General features: G+C 37.5%; 1 protein-coding gene across 4 annotated transcripts in view; it reads right to left on the reverse strand.

Annotated features, from left to right (window-relative positions):
• The window catches only part of RBM28 (RNA binding motif protein 28), a 42,837-nt gene extending 19,732 nt beyond the window's left edge, over positions 1-23,105 (reverse strand). For 2 of the 4 annotated variants that reach the window (XM_016426145.2, XM_016426144.2), the window contains exons 1-10: positions 22,765-23,097; positions 12,016-12,174; positions 11,414-11,520; positions 10,584-10,659; positions 10,107-10,199; positions 8,920-8,988; positions 6,639-6,825; positions 6,104-6,249; positions 5,009-5,087; positions 686-795 (exon numbers count right to left, since the gene is read on the reverse strand). In XM_016426145.2, the coding sequence (XP_016281631.2) occupies positions 686-795; positions 5,009-5,087; positions 6,104-6,249; positions 6,639-6,825; positions 8,920-8,988; positions 10,107-10,199; positions 10,584-10,659; positions 11,414-11,520; positions 12,016-12,174; positions 22,765-22,882 (1,144 nt within the window). In that variant the 5' untranslated portion in view covers positions 22,883-23,097. Of the gene's footprint in view, positions 1-685; positions 796-5,008; positions 5,088-6,103; positions 6,250-6,638; positions 6,826-8,919; positions 8,989-10,106; positions 10,200-10,583; positions 10,660-11,413; positions 11,521-12,015; positions 12,175-22,764 lie in introns of all 4 variants that reach the window. The other 2 variants (XM_001371842.5, XM_056799672.1) reach the window with 2 other exon arrangements.

Genomic DNA, 23,105 nt, shown 5'->3' on the forward strand with positions numbered 1-23,105 from the left:
GAGAGGTCCTGGATTCAAATCTGGAGTCAGATACTTTCTAGTTGTATAACCCTGTACAAGTTATTTAAACCTGTTTGCAGAGCCCTTGCCCTTCTGTCTCAGAATTGTTCCAAAGACAGAAAGTAAGGATTTAAAAAAACAAACAAACAACTACTTCTGGGAGCAGCTGGGTAGCTCAGTGGATTAAGAGTCAGGCCTAGAGATGGGAGGTCCTGAGTTCAAATATGACCTCAGATACTTCCTGGCTATGTAACTCTGGGCAAATCACTTAACCCCCATTGCCTAGCCCTTTCCACACTTCTGCTTTGGAACCAATACACATAGTATTGATTCTAAGGTGGAAGGTAAGGGTTTTTAAAAAAACATAACTTCTGGCTGAATGTATTGAATTGGAGAATGGCTAAAGAAATTGGGTTATTTGCATCTCCCTCAGAACCTTTTATATACCCTGAACATAGCAGATATTCAATCAAAAATGAATATGTTAATACATGTATAACTCAGTGAAATTGCTTATCAGCTCCAGGAGGGGACAGGGAAGAGAGGAAGGTGAGAATATGAATCATGGAACCATGGAAAAATATTTTTAAATGAAAGTTACATTTTTTTAAAAATGAATGCATTTAAACAGCAATAGCAACAGACTCCAGACTTCTTAACAACCTGACTGGCTGCCAACAGTTACCTTTGGAATGCTCTGTATCTTGATGTAAGACAATACGAACATACTTAAGGTCCCCAAATTGCTGGAGAATCTCCCCCAGGTCTTCTTCCTCTGAGTCAAAGGACAGGTTTCTATGAAAGAATCAGAAGTCATGAGAGGGTAACCCACCACAAATGCAAACTCCTTTGTACCTGCATTGTCTGAAATGCTGATTACAGAGCAAGGAAATCAGGATTATGGAGGCAGTTAGGTGGTTCAGTGGAGATGAGAGGACCTGGGTTCAAATTTGACCTCAGATACTTCCTAGCTGTGACCTTAGACAAGTCACTTAACCCCAAATTGCCTAGCCCTTACTTATCTTCTGCTTTGGAAGTGACATTTAGTATTAGTTTTAAGACAGAAGGTAAGAGTCTTAAAAAGGGGGGGTAGGGAGAGAAATTGGGATTCTAGCTGAATTTCTGAAAAAAAAGCAAAAGTTTCTAAATAATAAGCTTCCAGATTTAAAGAAAACAAGATGTTTACAAGCTTACTGAAAGAAAATAGTTACAAATCCTTTTTTTTTCTAGATAAGATTTAGGAATGTTGGAAACATTATTTGTTTTCTAATATTTCAACACAATGCTAAAATTCCATATTTCCCCAGCTGTACACACTCTTCCAGGAATAGAGAAAATGAGTTCTAATACAAATCGACAGTTTGACTTTTTTTCCCTTAAGTAGCTACCATAAACTCTGTGCACAATTATTTCACACAGTACAGAACAGAACAGAACAGAACAGATGGATGTCTCCAACAGCATTCCATCCTGAGACATGCTTTATTTGGTCTCCCCCATTCTCTCCATCTTTTGTACATCTGTTTGATTCCTTTCCTTTCACATATTATTTACTAGTTGAGAATTTGTAAGAAATGGTCTCAATGGTTCTGAAAGCACTATGTTCTAACTTCAGATTTTTTTCTCTTCCTATTATTCTTTGTGATAAAATAATTATCTTCAAGTAATAACAAAAACAGAAGCCTGTGTCTGGGGGCAAAATAAACTGCAAGAAGTAATTTACATTTATTTTGGACATTTTTTATATGTACATGCTATTTCTCCTCTTATTCTTGATTTGGGCAGAGTCTGTTTCATTTTTTATTTTGTATCCAAGGTGCCTAGATAGTGCACAACATCATAAATGTTTGTTGTTTAATCTGGCATTGGTATAAAAGATAGCCTGGAAGAAATGAGTAGAGTCAGGAAAATCCACAAAAAAGGCAATTACAATAGCTCATGCTAGTGATGAGGGCTTGTTTTAGAATAAAATTATCAAAAAAGAATGATCAAGAGATTACTTAATAGTTAGAAAAATAACAAAATTTCTTTGGCAGAACCAAATGTCAAGACTCTCCAAGGAAATAATAAAAAAGTGAGAAAGAAAGGGGCCTAGCAGTACCAGAGCTCAAACTCTACTGCAAAGTAATCATTACCAAAAAGATCTACTACTGGTTAAGAAATAGAAAGGTCAATCACTGGAACTGAGGTGGTATGCAATACACAGAAAGCAACAAGTACAACAACCTAGTATTTGATAAATCCAAAGATCTCAGACATTGGCGGTAAAAATTCACCATTTAACAAAACTGCTGGGAAGACTAGACAGAGAGTAATGGCTTACACCCACATACTCAGGAAAGCTTCAAATGAGCACATGATAGAGATATAAAGGTGATATTATAAACAAATTAAAGGGGCATGGCAGAAATTACCTGTAAGATCCATGGGTAAGGAAAAGAGCTTATAACCAAACACAGAGCTTCACAGGAGGTAAAAGGGACAATTTTAATTACATTAAATTAAACCATTTGTGCACAAACAAAATCAAATTAGCTAAAATTAGAAGGGAAACAAGAAATTAGGGAGAAAAAAAAATCTTTGCAGCAAGATTCACTGATATACATCTCCAGTCTGGGATAAGTGAGGAATGGATTCAAACATTCAAGAAGAGCCATTTGCCAATTGATAAATGGTCAAAGAATATGTACAGGCAATTTCCAGAGGAAGAAATTCAAGTTATCAAAGAAATTCAAATTAAAACAACTCTGAAGTACTACTTCCCATTCACTGGATTGGCAAAGCTGACAAAAAAAGGAAATCACAAATGTTGGAGGGGCTATAGGCACTGCTAGGCACAATTAATGCATAGTCAACATGCCTCAAAAGTTTTTAAACTGGGCAGGCATATCCTTTGACTCAGCAATACCTTTACAACCTCTACACCTGAAGAACAAAAAATGGGACGCATATATACAAAAATATTTATAGCAGCTCTTTTTGTAGAGAGAAAGACTGCAAATAAGGGCATGCCCGTCGATGGGGAAACAAGTTATGGCACGTGAAAGTAATGAAATATTGTTGCGCTATAAAAATGACAAAGCAGGTGGTTTCAGAGAAACCTGAGAAGACTTGAATGAAAGGATGCATGGTGAAATGAGCAGAACCAGAAGAACAATTTCTACAATAAGAATACTATCAACAATACCATAAAAACAACTTTAAAAGACTTAAGAATTAGTCAATGCAATGACCATCACAATTCCAGAGACCTAATGATGAAACATGCTGCCTACCTCCTGACGGAGAGGGGGCAGAACTCAAAGTGCAGATTGAGACATATTTTTTGGACATGGCCAATCTGGAAATCTGTTTTGCTTGACTATATGTAGCATGTGCACACACATATATGTAATATAAAAATACACATATATTTATATGAGTTTCTTTTTCATTAGAGAATGAGGAGGAGAGGGGAAGAAAAGAAAATAGATTTTGGCTAATTGGAAAAAAATAAGACAATTTAAGAAAAGCAGAGGAAAAGAATGTCAGAGATGTTATAGATGTGGGACCAGAAGGATTTGGTACTGATGAAATATGAGAGCTTAAAAGAGAAGTCAAAGATCAATAGGTCAAAGTAGGAACAGCTAGGTTCAGGTGGCTCAGTGGAAAGTGTCAAGCCTAGAGATGGGAAGGTCTGGGTTCAAATCTAGCCTCAGATACTGCCTTGCTATGTGACCCCAGGCAAGTCACAACTCCAATGGCTAGTCCTTACCACTTTTCTGCCTTGGAACCAATACTTAGTGTCAACTATAAGACAGAAGATAAGGGTTTAAAAAAAAAGCAGCCCAAGGTTTTAAACTGAAGAGGCACAATAAACAGTGTAACCAAAAAGAGAAATGATCAAGTAAGAAGACATGGCAGGTTTAAAGAGAAAGCCAATAAATGCTATCAGAAATCTATCTCATCTCCTACTGTCTGTACTCAACTCATTTTGGACCTCTCCAGCTTCTCCAGCACACCCAAAGTAAACTCATCAGTGGAAAATCACATCTTACAAGACCCAATCGGCATCAGTATTCTCACTCCTACTTTCTAGCTTCCTTTCATGTGCTGTCTTCTCTCATTGAAAGGTAAGCTCCTTGAGGACAGGAACTGTCTTTCTTTTTTATATCTGTATCCCCAATGCCTAGTAAAATTCCTGGCTCATTTTGGGTGGGTAATAAATGTTTACTAACTATTGACTTGACACAGGTCTGGATCCCAGAAGAAGGTCTTACTGAGGTATACAGGTAACTTGACACACCTTGACCAAAAGCCAGTCTGAGCTGGATTTGGACTGAGGTCTTCCTGACTCCAAGACTCACTCTGGGCCCTGTGGCACCCCAAATGAGGCAAGTGTTCAAAAAGGCAGGAAAACCAGGTCTCTCTAAAACCAAGGGCACAGGGTCCAGTAGGCAGGCATGGGTAATAGTACCAAAAGCTGGAGAGGTCAGAGGATAAGGCATGAAAAAAGGAGACTAGTTTTGGGGGTTACATGTGACCTTAGAACAGTTAGAGAGAGTCAGTCTCTCTCTCTCTCTCTCTCTCTCTCTCTCTCTCTCTCTCTCTCTCTCTCTTTTTCTCTTTCGTAGGGGTAGAAAACATTTTTCAAGAGGTTTAGTACCAAGGAGGAAAGAATCAGGAGGAGAGGAGCTGAATGGAAAAGAAGGGCCAAAGCAGGCTAATTAAGACAGTTTGTAGAAAGATGGGAAGGAGAAAACAATGAGGAAAAACTTGTGGATAGAATGTGCACAGAAAACCCAATTTCATATTCAGCCTCAGACATTTACTAGCTACATGACCTTGGGCAACTAACTTAACACTATTTGCCTTTAAAAAGAAAAAAAAAATCCCATCTTTTCTTAGTATGTTTCTAAAGCCTCAAAGTAGTGCTATGAGTCCCAGAGACAATGTCCTTAGGGCTTCATTTGCAACACTGATCCCCAGGGGCACATGATGCTGCCACTCGGGAGGAATATGGCCCTACCTGATAAACACAGTTTTCCCCTCATTCACATCAGATGGTAATTTCCTCTTCTTTTTCTTCTTTGGAACTTCTTCTTCATCTGACGAGAAATGAAAAGAGGCACTTGAATCGATAGGTAGTGCAGGGTCTCATTAACTTTCAATGAGGGGAAAAAAAAGCAGAAATGTGAGCACTGGTACACCTTCCCATCTGCTTGTGGAAAAGCAAGTTTCCCTATAAGCCTGAACTCACAACCACAGAAATGAAGAAGGGAGTTAGATGGTTGTTATCATTAAAATACTTCCCTTATAAAGAGGACATGGTTACTGACTCTGTAACTTCTGCACCTGTAATGCCTCATCCAAAAAAAGCTTCCAGGATTAAATTCAACTGATTTGGATTTTCCCATAGCATCTGACATTACTGACCCTTAAAGTATATGTAATAAGTTAAAGGTGCTGACCCTTTGCTGAGGTCCAGATCTATGATTTCATTAGAGTAGGGAATAGTCATGAGAAAAGTCCCTAAATCAATGGAGATGAGCAACTATTCTGCAACCAATAACAATCTTCCAGAATTACTTTGTCTACTGAGAAGTCAAGAGATCTGCCCTGGGGCACCTAGCCAGTAGGTGTCAGCACCAGAATTCAAACCCGGGTCATCATGACTCCCAGGTCCCCGCACTTTATATCATTATACCACACTAGTTCTCACTGACATGTTTAGGAAGTACAGTTACTGCTTCAAGAAGTGTTTCAATAAGCTTTATAATACCTACAATGTATACATGATACCAGTGTTATCACCTACAGTGGCAGGTGCAGATAAACCATTCTGACCATCTAAGCTGCCATCTTCTCTGTTTGAATATTTCACTTAAGTAGGATAGGTCCAACAACTTTCAATTCACTAGGGAAGAATATTCACCTTCCCAACATATCTATTCCCTATGCCAACTCCTCAAAAATGAGCTCTGAATAAAGAGGTGAGAGAACAGGATGCAGATTTCTTAAAGTTTTAAACAAACATGAAGGGCCTATTTAAAGCGTGACCTAAAATGTTGGTTTGACTTCTTAATAAATGAATAAAGATCTGTACTCAGTGCAAAATAATTACTAGGCAAACCTTGGTCTTCTTCACCAGAATCCACTTCATTCTGATTCGGTTCCTCTTCATCTTCACTGCTACCTTTTTCCTCCTGGTCGCTGTCCTCATCTTCCTCACTGCTCTCTGCATCCAAAGTTAGTGGTCTTTTGCTTGCCCTGAAAAGTGAACCATCAGCAATTAAGAATCTATGCCAGGGGGCAGCTGGGTCAGTGGATTGAGAGTCAAGCCTAGGGACAGGAGGTCATGGGATCAAATCTGGCCTCAGATACTTCCTAGCTGTGTGACCCTGGGCAAATCACTTTACCCCCTTTGCCTAACCCTAACCACTCTTTTACCTTCGAACCAATACATGGTATTGATTCTAAATTGGAAGGCAAGGGTTTAAAAAAAAATTTTTTTAATAAAAAAAAAGAAAGTAAAAAAAAGAACCTATGCCAGTCAAGAGGCCTTCCTAGTTCTACTACACAGGTCATTTCTATTTCCAAAGACAAAAGAGCTACAGTTCGTCCTCCCCTCTGTACTCAGAATAGGCTTTGTTACTCACCTCTTCTGAGCCTTTGCTGGCTTAGTTACTTGTAACTCTTCATCATCATCACTTTCCTCCTCATTTTCCTCCTCATCTTCATCATCTTCATCCTCCTCCTCATCATCCGCATCTTTATTCTCCTTCTCATTGCCTTCCTCTTGTCTTGAATCCTGCTGTCTGCATTCAGTGACTTTTTGCTCCTCGTCTATGAATCAAAAAGAGGAAAATAATGTAGGTAATCTGGCACAGAAAGTCAAGTAGTTGCTAGGTGAGATGGAAAGACCAATGCCAATGCCCTAATAAATAAATAAATCTTCATTACTGTGTTTTAAGTTTCTCAGACTTTAATTTTTTCACCTGCCAAGAGAATAACTAAATAAAAGCTGAGGCTCATCATTCAACTTTTAAAAAATCTTTACCTTCCTGAAAAATATATTGAATGTTATTCTTATTTGGAATAAAGAGAAGGGAACAGCAACAAAAAACTTACTTTGGCCCAACATAAAGCTCAAATCAAAGACCACCAATCTAAACCACAGTCATATAACTTATTGCCCCATGAAATCTGCTCTCTTGAGCTGGTCTTGAACTGAAATTCACTTGTTTTTTCATTCAATGAGATATGGCTAAACAAATTGTGGAATATGAATGTAATACACTATGACTCTGCCATAAGAATAAATGAATATGAGAAATTCAAAGAAGCCTAGGAAGATGGATTCAAAGGGAAGCAAGCAGGACCAGGAAAACACAACAAATAATGATGACAATAATGTGAATGGAAACAACAACAACAAAAAACTCCCCAAACTCAAAGCTGTATGAGATTAACTATGAAGAACAAGTCTGAATTCACAGAAAAGATAAGAAAATGTATTTATTTTCCTTCTTGGCAGGGAGGAGAGGACTGTTGTCTAGAACATTATGTATGTTGTCAAAATGCAATTGACAGGTTGGTTAGTTTTGCTGAAATTATTAAAAAGAATTTTTTTTTTTTGTTACATAGTATGGCTTGCTGAGTGAGAGGGGGAAAGATACACCAAGAAATGAACATGATGTAAAAACCAAAGACATAGATAAAAGTTTTGAAAATTATTTCCAAATTGAAAATAAGCTCTAAGTTCTCAGTTTGCTTACCTATTATTCTTTTTTCTTTAATTTTTTTTATTTTTAGTTCTACATTATTTCTCTTACACCTCCCTACTCCTCTCCCTTCTTGATAAAGCAAGAAAAACCAAACCCATTACAAACTATACTTAAAAAACAAATTCTCAAATTGGCCATGCCCAAAAAAACAATGCTTCAGTCTGCACTCTGAATCCCATCATCTCTCTGTCAAGAGAAAGGCAGTATATTTCAACAATACTTCTCTGGAAAAACAATTGATCCTTGCACTAATTAGTTCATAAGACTTTTAAAGTTGTTTTTATAATATTGTTGTTATTGTGGAAATTGTTCTCCTGGTTCTGCTCATTTTGCATCAGTTCAGCCAAAGTACCAGGTTTCTGTTACAACTCAACAGTATTCAATCATCTTAAAATAGCATAACTTATTCCCCAATTTATGGGCACCCCTCAGTTTCCAATATTTGCCATTACAAAAAAAGCTACTATAAATATTTTTGTACATATGGGTCTTTGAAGTATAACAGTCATGGTAGTATTGCTGAATCAAAAGGTATACATTTTTTTAAAACTCTGGGAGCATAGTAACAACGCATGTACCTATTTTCCCACAACTCCTCAGGCATTTGTTGTACAGCCTCCAGGTTGCTACTGTTGTTCAATTGTGTCTAACTCTAAACACCATTTGGCATTTTCTTGGCAAAGATACCGGGATGGTTTGTCAGTTCCTTCTCCTTTTCTTCATTTGATAGATGAGGAAACTGACAAACAAGTTAAATGACTTTCCTAGGGTCACACAGCTGGTAAGTGTCTGGAAGATGAGTCTTCCTGACTCTAGGACTGGTACTCCAACCCCTGGGCCACTACCTGCCCCAGCCTTCAGGATGTGTTCTGTTAAACCTTAGATCTCACTATATATCAGCATATTTGTTTAATCCACTTACCCTGTAATATTGTGAATTAAGCAGATGAGAAAAGATAAGAAAACAAATGTCATACTACCCAACATCACCAGGTAAGTGGATTAAACAAAGTGCTATGTGAAGGAAGGAAGAAATTAGGGAAGGTTAGGATAGTATCATTTGATTTTCAAAGGATGAGCAGAAATCCAACAGGAATTCAAGAGTTAGAAAGGACATGTAAGCATCCCTTCCAGAGAAGTACTAAAACCTTACCTGAAGTAGAAGACTGTGTTGCATTATATTTATCTTTGGCCACAGCCCAATCCACAGCCACTGTCCGTCCTGCCAGATGAATAATGGGCATTAGAAGGAATATTTCCAAAATAAAATAAAATTTAAATTAAAAAATGAAAGAAAGAATATTTCCTCCCTTGTAACATTATCTTTTTCTTTCTAGCCTCAGGACATAAGGAAGTGTTGAAAACTCCTAGAATTGACCTATCCTTGCTTTAGCAATATTACGTACTCTCCCACAGCAGCTGCCCAATGAGAGCTAGAAGAGTTATAGGAAATTGGAAGGGTCCCCAACCCCATCGATCACTACACATATCCACTCCCACCTTCTACACCTCCAGGACTCTGGGGAGAGGGGAAAGGAAAATGTCAGGAAAAAAAAATGAAGGGGGAAAATTAACACTGAACTGAAACAAGATTTGTTCAAACTCTTGTCTCTGACCCTAAGGCAAGTCAGTTCAGTTCTCTGAACTTGAGTACTTTTTATTTGTAAAGGGAAAAAAAAAGAAAGCCAAAGCTAACATCTGAACTAGCAAGTTCAATGAGTTGCTTAAAAACTTTAGAGTATTATGTAAATGTGAGTTATTATTATCAACCAACGGCTTTGATATAATTTGCAAACTATTAATTTAATGGGAAAGGAATTTGGGAGCCATATTCCTAGAGTCAAAGCTCAGAGTTAAGAGGTCACACTGGGTTGATTTGGAGATGTTTCTCTTACAAGGAAGGGCTCATTGGGAAGGAAGGGTATGTATAAAAATGACTATGATAAAAGGAGCATCAGCAAATCTGAATTTTCAAAACAAATCAAGAAGGCTAGATTAGATCAACTCAAAGAGAGAACATCAATTTTTATCCATTATCAATTGTTTTGGGTCCTTGGTTCAATCAAAATTTTAAAAGTATAAAAAGTAAGAACAAGAAAGAGAAAGAATACTTAGAGCAACATCAGGTTCATTAAAATTTAACAATAAGAAAAACTGTCAGTAGGGAAATGATTAAGTACATTGGCAAAGTAGTTAGTACACTGACAATGAAATAGTGACTAATGTAAAACCTTGTATTTTTCAGGAAGCAGAAATGAGTTTATTTTTTCTGACAATTTACCTAAACACTAAGTATATTTCCCAGGTTTCTGTAGAATAAAGAAGGTAAAGCAGACCTACCTTTTATTTCTTTCATGTTAGTGCCTTTCAAGGCCTTTCCTGCTTCTAAGAGATTCTTGAACTGAACAAAAGCAAAGCCTCGCATTTTTCCATCTGTAAGAAGATACAACATAGAAAGTCAAGTAAGTGAGCAATAAGTTTTAGAAGGTACTGTCATAGAAACACAAGTTGCAAAGATGGGGAAAGAACTTTAATAAAATGATGACTAAAGCCTCCCTCCAGCTTAAGGACGTACCTCCCCAACCCACTCATAATGAGTTTAGCTCCTTGACCCAAGTTCAAGGCAAATGACTTATCTTTAAGGACCATAGTTGTAAGACTAATAAGATATTTGATCTACCCTGAAATATCCAAAGAAAAAAGCAAAACCTCATACATGTATTCTGGATAGTGCCTAACACAAGGAGTCATGTACTAGCTAAACATTTTTATAACTTCATTCTGATTCATAAGATGGGTAGAGAGGTTCATCAGTACCTGGCTTCCTAGGAATGTTCACCTCCAAGACAGCACCAAACTGAGCAAACAAAGTCTTCAGATCATCTTCAGAACACTGAAGAGAAAAATCAAAGTGTAACCACAAACCTGAAGCATCAACCAGTTCTTGAGACTTTAGTCGACTAGGAGTAAATTATTTGTTTTAGAAGATGGGAAAATCAGATTTTGGAAACTGTTATAGGTAAAGTTAAATGTGTGCAGAGAGCAAAGGCAGACTGACAGCAGAGTGCAGAGTTTTGGAATTCTGGGGTAGAATAGCTGTTTTTGGAGAGAGATAGTTAAGCCCTTTTTTTTTAACAGGATAATCCAAACAGCAGGTAAGGTGTGAAGAACAAGCAGTCAAATGGCACAGGTAAAAAACTAATCTCCTCAAATCCACCCAAAGAAAAAAAAACCACAGCCCCTAGGCTTAACTATCTCTCTCCAACAACAGCTACTCTACCCCAGAATTCCAGAACTCTGCACTCTGCTGTCAATCTGCCTCTGCCCTCTGCACACACTTAACTTTACTTATAACAAAAGGCACTGTTTTATTATAGAATTTGTGGCAGAAAGGATAGAAAAATCATGGAAGATTAGTTATGAAGTCCTTCCAAAAGAGAAATCCTCCACATTTAGTGCTATTCACAGGTTCTCTTCTAAACAGATCTGTTTTTTGACATCCTATAACAACAACTCATTTTTCAAAATGCATCACTATCCTAGGCAGATAGTACACTGACAATTCACATTTTTTAAAGGTCACATTTCCAGCACTCTGGAGCCCCACTTCATTATTCAATTCAGATTCTCCAGTTACTTGCTCCTACCTTAAAACTTAGGTTCCGGATGATCAGTCTAGCTTTTTTGTCAGCTACTTTGGTTTTCTTAGGCTTGGGTTTTGGCTCTGGTTCTTCTTGTGGGGTGTCTGAGCATTCTGGAAAATAAAAGAAAGGGGAAGAAGCAAATACTTGCCCTTGATTATAAAGAAAAAAACCACAGAATTCCAAGCATGAGATTAACAAGGAAAGAGAAATAATAACTAAGAAGGCATGTGTCAGAGGAATGAATACTAGAACACCAAAACACTGGAGCTACAGGTAATACTTTGAGTCATGATCAACACAGTGAAGATAAATAATCAAGATTTAAAATCCAAGCCCAGGTTATTACTAAGAATGGTATCAAACTAGGACAGACCTTCCACAAAGTTGCTTATGTGCAGGAGCACTGGACTTCCTAATTTCAGGAGTGAATGAAGGGATAAAATGAGTAGACAATGAGGCCTAGGTACATACAAGTATTAGAAGCAGTTTTTGAGACATTTTGGAGTCCTTAACCTCTAAAGAGTCTCCTGAGCCACAACACCTCTCTTTTTATATTACATACTTCCCTTTATCCTCAACAATAACTGACTCCTTTTATGGCTTACCTTTCTTCTCCTTCTCCTTCATTTTGTTCTTTAGCTTTCTCTTGGCAACAGTCACATTGATCTTGCAACCTTCAAAGGTAGTAACTTCCTTGATAGCCCTTTGAGCATCCTCCAGCATGGAAAAAGTGACATAGCCAAAGCCACGACATGTCTTACTACCTAAAAGGCAAGGGGGGGGGGGGGGGGGGTTCTGTCAGTTATAGGAATATTTTCATTAAAATTCTGGAGACCTGCTATGAATGATATCACAGGAAACATTACCCTTTTACAAGCCAGAATTATGAAGAAAATGGAAAAGCACTGAGAAAGGTGGAAAGAAACATGCAGAAGATTGTTTATAAAAATGATAGCTAAATAGCTCTCTCAGAATGAATAACATTCAATTTCTTTAGGGTACCCTTCAAAATAAACTCCTTGTATTGCTTTATTTTATTTTAAAGTCTTACCTTTTATCTTAGAATCAGTACAGTATATTGGGTCCCAAGGCAGCAGAGTGGTAAGGGCTAAGCAATGGAGATTAAGTGACTTTTCCAGTCTTACAACTGAAGCCAGATTTTAATCCAGGACCTCGGGTCTCCAGATCTGGCTTATCCACTAAGCTACCTAGCTGCACCTCCATATTGATTTATGTGCATGCTATTATTAACAACTTTTTCTACATTATACTTTTAAAACTTCCATATCAATTTATATCTAGTGCCTTATTCTAAACACATAAACATGTAAGGCAGGCATAACAGGTATTAATACTTCTATAGATAAGTAAAGTCTTCTACTTTGATCTTTTAAAAGATTTGTGACTTCATCAATGTAGTTATTTAATCCCCTTTAAAAATTTTTTTCATCATATAGGATTCTTTTTTTAAACTCCATTAAGGACTTTGCTACTAGTAGCAATGCAATGAGCCAGGACACTTCTAAAGGACTTATGGGGAAAAATGCTAACCACATTGTGAGAAAGAACTATGGGAGTAGAAATGCAAAAGAAAAACATGTTACATCATTTATCACATGTGGGTATGTAATTTGGGGATTTAGGCTTTAAAAGACTGATCTATAGCAAAAACAAATAATATGGAAATAGGTATCAAGTGATAACATTTGTACAACCCAGTAGAATTGCTTGTCGGCTCTGGGAGGTAAAGAAAATGAACCATGTAAACATGGAAAAATATTTTAAAATTATTTTTAAAAAAATTTCAACTCCATTAAGAATCTATCCAAAGTTCTGGAGACCTTCATAGGGTCATTGATTAGAAGTGAAGAAACCCTAGAAGTCATCTGCCCCAAAACCCCCTCCTTTTAAGATGGCACACAGTAAGTGGGCACTTTGGTCAAGAAAGGTTAAGCAGTTTGCTTATGGTCACAAAAGTAGTGGTAGATCAAGGCTTTTTCAAACTTGGCTCCTCTGAATCCAAATCCAAGTTTCCCCACTGTGCCACATTGTCTTCCTCTTGTTATTTTTGTTTCAGGAAATACCAATGTGCTACATTCCGTCTGTTGCCTCTTATTCTCACTATAAGATCAGTTTATCCCTTATCCAATTATGCTTTGATAATATCTTTTATGCCATTTCTTGCATGCTAGACACTGCTGGTAATATGCTGCAGCCTGCTCAAACCCACCATATATATCCTTCCATTACCCTTTGTGTTAATTGTACTTTTAATTCTTTCTAAATTTGTATTATTCTGCTCTGAGGTAGCTGCTGAGGACACAACATGATGCACCAGGGATAACAAGATGCCAAAGGAAGGAGTTAAGACTAAAAACATCAAATGAATCTGAAAGGAGCAGAGCAAGAAGCAAAATGGTTCTGTGATTCAATTTAAATTTAAGAGGCACATACTACTTAGTGAACTAATGAAAGCCTATTGTGAACAGAGTTTGTCAATGAGGCAGATCCGATTCCAATTTATGGGCAACCAAACAATGAAATAGATATACCAGAGCAGGTAGAAATGGAGGATGAAGATTCAATTGATATGTCTTAGCAGCACATAGGCACTTTTGCCAAAAAGAGAACCTTCTATTTTACTTCAGGATTTTTTGAGAGCCGAGTCTGTGGCCTCCCAAAGTCAAGGGTCCTTCTAAGTGGAGAGGTCATGCAAATAATGAAGAGGTGAGAGACAGCTGAGTGCTCAGACCTGTGCTTAGGCGTCACGCAGCTGTTCTGCCATTGCACAGGGTTTATGTTTATTTTATAGCTTCAGTGAGTACATGTTTTTCTGGCACAGAATCATTTTTCAACATACATGATCTTCTACAGATAATTGGATGTGTCATACATTAACAAATCACTTAATCAACATTCTATGATCATTTACCATGTTGTCATAACAGAAATATTCATGATGGAGATGAATGACATGAATAAGGTGATCTGGAAGTTAGTTCCTCCTGACCTGTGGGATGACCAGCTAGGAGAATCATTGTTGCTTTTGATCAGCTTTCACAATCAATCACAATTACTTAGGAGATGGATAACAAAACATTTTATAGCTAGGTACAAGATTGGAAGGTAATTTAAGACAGACCAGAATTGAAGTCTTCCTCAATTTCCAAGGTACATTTTTCTTGTATTTCATTAAGGCACCTTGCAACGTTGTCTGGTTATCATAAACATAATGAAACAGCGAAGCTTGTCAGTAGCTTGTGTTTCAGAGGAGTGATGAATTGTGGTGCTTGTGTGTTTGACTAACAGTGGGTGTGGGGCCTCTGAATGTACTTCTTCTAATAGATAAAAGAGAGGGATAATGGGTAATGAACTTTAGGCTTTAATTCTGTTAATGTAATCTTTTTAGGGTAATAATCTGGGGGGATTAAAGTGGGACATGTGTGTGTTAACCCTGTAAGTATTTGCTCTTATATTATTTCTCCTGTACTGGGAAGAGAACAATTCCATTAGTAAGGGAAGTTAGAGGGAGAAGTCACACAGAGAGGGTTCAATGGGTGCCTCATCTTTTCTCAAAGAGCAGCCTTCATTTTCCCAAACTGCAACTGTCAGACTTGGGGAGGGGGGGGGGGGGGGGCGGGGCGCGTGGGTATGATGGCTCTCCACAAAGATTCTACTCCAAAGGAAAACAATATATTCAAAATTATAAAACCAAGTTCTGGTTCATCCAGTACAGTTTTACCTGTTCTTTGTTTTTCTTTCTTCTGTATTTTTTTATTGTACATAAAGTAAACTGCTATATACATGCACAGGACACAATACTAAACTGCTCTATGTGCCCAGGAATAATGCTTATAGGTTGCTCCTGTTTTGTGTTTTGTTTCTTGTTTTTTTTAACTAAATGACCAATGGGTATTTTTTGTATTTTTTCCCCCAATGTTATATTTTAATAAAAAGCAAACTGGGGGGCAGAGGACAGCTAGGTGGCTCAGTGGACATCGATTCAGTCCTGGAGACAGGATGTCCCAGGTTCAAATCTGACCTCAGATACTTTCTAGCTGTGTGACCCTAAGCAAATCACTTAACCCTCATTGTCTAGCCTTTACCACTTTTCTGCCTTAGATGCAATAATAGTATTGACTCTAAGACAAAAGGTAAGGATTTAAAACAAAATCAAATGGATGAAAACTAGCTAAACAAATTATAATACATATAAATTTAATAGAAAATTATTGTCCCATGAGAAATGAGGAAGTAGATGATTTCAGAAAGCTAGGAAGATATTTATTAATTAATGCTGAGTAAAGTATGCAGAACTAAGATAACAACAGGATCACAATAAAGAAAAACAATTTTGAAAGCCTTGAAAATTCTGATCAATAGAATGACAAATCAAGATTCTAAGAGTCATGCTAAGAAGCATGCTACCTATCTCCAAATAGAGGTGGAAGACTAAAGGTGAAAAATGAAATCATTAACATTTCTAGGTACAACTAGAGCAAGACTTTGCATTTGCATGTCAATGTATGCTTATGGAGGTTTTTTTTCCCCCTTTTTTCTTCACTAGTGGGTAGAAGAGGTAGGAACCAGAAAAAATAAATGCTCGTTATGGGGGGGGGGGGGGGATTGGGAATGTGTCGACTGTCAAATGGAAATGGGGTAGGGGAAAAACAAACTGGCTCTATTAAAATACTCCTTATTTTCCATTTTCCATTATTCATCTTTTATTGCTATATTCCAACAAGTTATCTTACTCTCATGGTTAACAGAAACAAAACAAAATGCTTGCATTCCTCACTGATAGGATTAATTTCAGTGTTTTTCTTTTATTGAAAAACCAAATATGATGTTACAATTTTGGGTACATGGATGATACATGTAGAGCAATCTATGTTTAGACAGAGATAAGTTACTCTAAAGAAATTGTTCCTAGTTTTCCCTTCAAATCAAGCATTTTATTTAAATAAGTATGTTTGAAATTTTGGGGGAAATTATGATGTTCTATATTTCAAAGACAAAGAATTATTGGAAGAATGTTGTTGCTAAAGAAAAAAATAGGCTTTTTGTTATTTGTGATAACAGAAAGCTGGAAAGAAAGTGAGTACCTAATGAGTGGAAACTGGATGAATGAAACCATTTATGAATGTAATGGAATTCAGAGAAATAAAGGAAGATATGCATGAAAGAATTCAGAGTAAAGAAAAATGAACCTCCCCCAAAATACATAAGGATTTAAACATTGGATTTTTTTAAGTCAATATAGAGTTGTAAAAAAAAATTAAGTCAAATAAACCAATTTTAGCTTCATATTATTAAAATTAAGAAATCCTTTTTTTTTTCTATTAACATTCTCAGGGACAGTACTTTGAAGAGGGGTGGATAAGTTAATCAATAAATATTTTTTAAGGGTCTACTCTATGTTATGTGTTAGGAATACAAAGTATTTGTTAGGTTGGGTCATTTATGCCAAAAGGACATGTGTCAATACCCTTTCTTTCCTTCTTTAAGAAATGAACATTTGGGGAGCAGCTGGGTAGCTCAGTGGATTGAGAGCTAGCCCTAGAGATGGGAGGTCCTAGGTTCAAATCTGGCCTCAGACACTTCCCAGCTGTGTGATCCTGGGCAAGTCACTTGACCCCCATTGCCTAGCCCTTACCACTCTTCTGCTTTGGAGCCAATACACAGTACTGACTCCAAGACGGAAGGTAAGGGTTTAAAAAAAAAAAAGAAATGAACATTTGTAGTAAGCTTTTTAATAGAATCAAAAAAAGTATCTCTGTGGAATTGTGAACTGATACAACCATTCTGGAGAGCAATTTGGAACCACGCCCAAAGGATCATCAAATTGTTCATACATACCCTTTGACGCAGCAATACCACTACTAGGTCTGGATCTCAAAGATATCAAAGATGGAGGGAAAGGACCTACTTGTACCAAAATATTTATAGCAACTCTTTCTGTGCTGGCAAAGAACTGGAAACTGAAGGGATGCCCATCAACTGGGAAATGGCTAAACAAGTTGTGGTATATGACTATAATGGAATACAATTTTGCCATAAGAAATGATGAACAGGATGATCACAAAAAAACATGGAATATATATGCAAAATGAAGTGAGCAGAACCAAGAGAACATTATACACAGCAACAGCAACATGATCATCTGTGAATGACTTAACTATTAACAGAAATGCAAGGATCCAGAACAACTCCTAGGGTCTCATAAGGTAAAAGGCTATCTACTACCAAAGGAACTGATAAAAAATGCAGACTGAAGCATACAATTTTTCTCATCATTTCCTTCATGAGTTTGTGTTCTTTCACAACATGGAAACAATGTCTCAAGGAAGGGAGGAGAAGAATATGGATCTCAAAATGTCAGAAAACAATTACTAAAAATTGTAACTACATGTAATTTGGAAAAAATATAATAAAGAATTAAATTTTTAAAAAAGAAAGTATATCTGTGCCCAACTATGTGAATTTTTAAAAAAGAGTAAGAAGTCTTAACTTAATCAAGAAGAGTATTTTGATCTAAGTTCATAATGAAGAAACTCATTTAAAAGTACCCCAAAGGGAGATTCACAAGAATTAATACAGTCTTAAAGCTGAACTAATAAAACAAAATACATTAATGGCCACAATAATAGAAATAAAGAATTTGTTTTTAAAACACTGATTGGTATGTAATCATAATGACCAAGCCTGGCCACAAAGAAATGAAAAAAATGCCACTTTTCCCCTTCTTTGCTGAGATAAGGGACCATGGGAGAAGAACACTATTATTCACTATGTGTTTAGCTGATGAAATGGCTACGGTTTTGTTGCTGCTGCTGCTGTTATTGTTGTTGTTTGAACCTTTATCTTCCACAGAATCAATACTAAGCCTTGGTTCCAAGGCAGAAGAATGATTAGTTAAGTGACTTGCCCAGAGTCACAAAACTAGGGAGTGTCTTGAGCCCAGAACCTCCTGTCTCTAAGCCTGATTCTCTATCCATTGAGCCACCTAGCTGCAGCCCTTTTTTTTTCTGAACCTTTTTTTAAATCTTTTATTACAAAGGATGAGAAATATGCAGACAAGATATCGTGAAAAACAAAAGAAGATACCAATGAAAAATTAAACATTTGAAAAAACTAAATATTCAAAGACAAATTCTAAAACTATCTCAAAGAGAGAAAGATTTTGGAAGAAGGAAAAAGATGGTAAACAGTGCATTGGGGGGGGGGGGGATAATTAAGAAGATACCAGAAACTTCTGACCCATATAACTTCTTATTGTTATAAAATCTTTATGAAAATGATTTACATATGGACCCAAGATATGACTGATGAAAATACTAGAAGGGATATTTTCTGGCAATTTTCTATAGCAGATCACATTTTTAGACTCACACAAATAAGAGGTATAGAAAATATAAAATCCTACCCTGTGGCTTTACTGATTTTTACAATTGTACAACAGAAGTACAAAATATAGCACTTAAAGTCCCTCTCCTTCATGTCTCTAATACCAAAATGACAGAAGATTCCATCACAAATATAACTACAGAAATTGCTTTGCTTAATTATCAGTTGAGTACCAACATCAATCAAAACAGTCAACTGGAGAGAGAGGTTCAAAGATAGCCATCAGTGTCATGGAAATTTAGAGACCATTTAGTACAGTGGCAGGATGCTGGATGTGGAAATCCTAGCTCTGCTACTTATTACTTGTGTAATCCTAACCAAGCCATTTAGCTGCTCTGGGCCATAGGCTCATCTATAAAATAAATAATTATGTCATCTAGAATTTGATGTAGTAAAGTCCAGAAAAGGGAAAGAAGTCCTACTAATGGCAAATCTCTTCAAATGCTTGTATTTAAAATTGACAACTCATTAACTCCCTAAACTCTGAATACTATAAATCTCCTTCAGTGAAATTTAAGTAGCATAAAAGAATCTAGACATCTTTTATGAAAAAAAATTAATTAAAAGCACACATTGTTCTGATTATTACATTAAGCTAAATGAGCATCCAGTTGAATTAGGCCCATCAGCATGTATTCTCAGAACAAGTACTAAAGATGGATGAGCCAGACTCTGGATTGATCAGGAAAAGATCAGGCTGGAAGAGATCAAGAAAATGGAGTGGTTGGATTTGGCTTAGTTTTATTTAAATTATCCCAAAATAAGTCAGTGAACCTAGTTACAGGGTCAGAGGGGGACTACCAGGAGATGAAGGTGAAAAAGAATGAACTCATTTATGTGTTATTAAAAAAAAAAAAAAGAACTGAATTTGGAATCAGAAGTCTTTTATCTGAGTCAGAATCATTATCTGTAGTGCTCTAAGCAACTCAATCTCTCTGCTCCTAGATCTCCTTGTCAGTAAAATGGAGTAGGATGAGATGATTATGGAGGTGGTAAATAATACTAATGTTTCCTCTTTAGAAGACTTGTTGGTGTTTCATACAAATAATCATATAAAAATTTTTAATTAATTTTGTTGTTCAATAGACTAAATATTGTTTGTCATTTAAAAATGAAATCAGCTCATATTTATAGTTGATATTTTAAGGTGAAATAAGCTTCTACCCATTTTCCTCTAAAAGGCCGAAAGAAAAACTGAAGAAGTTTGTAAGAACCTTTAAAAAAAAAAACATGTTCTCCAAAGGTCAATTCTGGTAGAAAGGCACAAAGCACATAATTTTACTAAATATCAAAAGTAGAACTAGAATTCCAAGACTCTAGAATTCCCTTTCCTTTGCATGACATAGTTTATATCCTGGACAAGAACCCTGCAAGCAGGAGATTGACCATGTAATCCAATTAAATTTCATACACAGTAGCACAACATAAGAGTCTGTTTCCTTTCCATGTGAAGACATTTATATGTTAATTTATCTGTTTTCTATGAAGTAAATAAAACAAGCAGAATCCATCCTGTTCTCTGCCTAGCACAAAGAGGATACTGGTATTGGGAACTGTCCAGGAGCTCAATCAAGATTCTCATGGTTTTGAAAGAAGTAACAAAAAGAACCTGCTAAGGCTTTGGGTCTGATATTTAACATACATGGGAAAATCTACCCCTGTTTATAGAATGTATGAAAGAAATATTCCTCATATACTTCCAATGAATTACTCTTCTTGGTTCAAAGAGAAGAAATTTAAAGAGGGGGAAAAGCAGTGTGTTGCCATCGGGGGTTGGTTTCCAACCTCTAGATAAGATTCAAATTAAGGTCAATTAATCTAGCAATAAGCATTTATTAAGAATGTATATCTTAGGTACTGAGCTAAGTACTAGGTCATCGTTTTAAGGGATTTGGGGGTGGGGGGAGGGAATAGAACACTCCTCATGAGAGGAAAGTGACCATATCTGGCCAGCATACTTTCCAGGCTACATACAAAGTAGGCAGATTAAAGTTCAAAGGCCAGAGACCCTACTCCTTAGATACATGAAGGAAATGGAGCCAAAGGCACAACTGGAGAGTCAAGGACCTACTGTTGCAAACACCAATTGGCATTCTTTTCGTGTTGTCATGAGAATAAAACATACATATATATGAATAGGAAAAACAAAGCAGGGGGCAGGTAAGTGGCTCAGTGAATTGAGAGCCTGGTCTAGAGACAGGAGGTCCTAGGTTCAAATTTGATCTCAGATACTTTCTGTGTGAACCTGGTCAAGTCATTTAACCCCCACTGTCTAGCCCTTACTGCTTTTCTGCCTTGGAACTAATACACAGTATTGATTCTAAGACAGATAGTAAAGGTTGTTGAAAAAACAAAGCACACTTCTACAGTTGCAGGTAAGACTGTTTGGAAACACACTAGTCTCTACAATGAAAATGCTAAGCCATGAAAACTAATTGCCTGACCCTGCTGTGTTGTAGCCCTACTCTCTCCCCTATTCCCATCTACTAAAAAGAGCAAATAAATAGAAGTTAGAGCTCATATAATACTAATCCTATTAGTAGTAGGTTGACAATGGTACCCTAACAAAACCAGCAGTTTTGGATATGGGTGACTATTAGAGAGGCAGTCTTCCATATTACTCATCTGATGTAAAAGCCTGCCTACTCAGCAGATTCAGATGTGTATTTTTGTGATGATGGTTCCCCACCAGTCCTCCTGTTGAGAAATAGAGGCAGCCACCTACACTAACTGCTTGATGAAGCAATTGGCACATCTGATTGCTATGGACATATACCTCATCCTGAGTACCTATAATAGGGTAGGGGAAAAGAAAATCAACTTCTTGAAAATGGCTACCCTTCTCATTATTCCTCCTGCCTGTGACATACACCCAAGCCATAGAGTCAAGTTGAGAAAAACTCCCAGCCTTAGGTTCCAAAGAGTATTTAAGAGAAAAAAGAAAAAGGACTTTTATGTACAATCTGTAGTGGCAAATAACTGGGAATCCCTTCAGTTGGGGAATGGCTAAACAAATTATGAATTCAATATGAATATAAAGGAATATCATCACACCAAAAGCAATGATGAAAGGGAATGGTTTCACTGAAACCTAGGAAGACTAATATGAACTGATGCAGAAAGAAGTGAGCAGAACCAGAACAATTCACACAATAAGGATACTGTAAAAACAACCTTGAAGACCTTAAAAACTCTTCTTAATGTGCTGGCCAATCACAATTCCAGAAGAAAGATGTTGCTACCCACCTCCCACAGAGAGCACACTGCCCTTCTGCCTTCTAAGACTGAAGATAAGGTTTTAAGGTTAAGGTTGCATGTCCAGTGTGTCTTCTTTCACAACATGACAAACATGGAAATATGTATTGGATGACAGCACATGCCCCTTAGAGCAGAAATGTGTGTTTTGTTGAGCCGGATGAGAAATTAAGAGCCTTGTCCCTTTTTTCTAAAGTGGAAATTCTTAACCTAGAGCGTGATAAACAGCTTTTTAATATTTTGGTAACGATTTCAAGCTGCTGTCTTTTATCATCTTACGTGTTTCATGCACTTAAAAACACTGTTGGGAGAAGAAATCTATAAGCTTCACCAGACTGCCAGAGGGGTCTACGACACTAAAAAGTTACTACCTTCCTGTGCTAAGTGCCTGGAGATACAAATCTCCTGCTCTTGAGCTTGCTGGCTTCCTCTCTGTCTCTGTCTCTCCCTGCTCTCTCTCTTCTCCCTCTCCCCCTCCCCCTTCCTTTCTCCCCCTGCCACCCAGCTCTGGTTTGTCTCCCCAGGTATTTTACCTGGGCTGTGAACCGTTTCAACCCTCCTCTATCCTTCTCCCCGGGGGGCTAAAACACCACCTAGGATGGGAGCTGTCCCGAGCCCCTGGCAATGGGAAACCCGAGAGGGAAGATCACGCCACGCAGCCCCAGTCCGAAGAAGTCCCGGCGGCCCCCTACCTTTCTCGGTGACCACGAAACACTGCTTCACTGGCCCCACCTGACTGAAGAGACGCTCCAATTGCGGGGTACTAGCTGAAGCCGGGAGACGGCCCACGAACAGGGTCAGTCCCGCCATGGAGCCAGAAGGCTGGAGCCGCGCGTACTCAGAAAAGCCACAGAGCTGTCCGTAGAGCACGCACGCCGAACTAGAAAGCTCTCAGCATGCCAGTTCCTCCATCTTTTCCGACAGCCTGACCGGAAGAGTCCGGTGGAGAAAGGGATCCGGATAAAAGCACGGAACAGAAAAAACTGTTCCGGCACGGCCTGAGCTGACTCCTAGCCCGCCGCCAGGGGGCGTT

This window comes from Monodelphis domestica, chromosome 5 (assembly GCF_027887165.1).
Source record: "Monodelphis domestica isolate mMonDom1 chromosome 5, mMonDom1.pri, whole genome shotgun sequence".
In the NCBI taxonomy this organism is placed as follows: Eukaryota; Metazoa; Chordata; class Mammalia; order Didelphimorphia; family Didelphidae; genus Monodelphis; species Monodelphis domestica.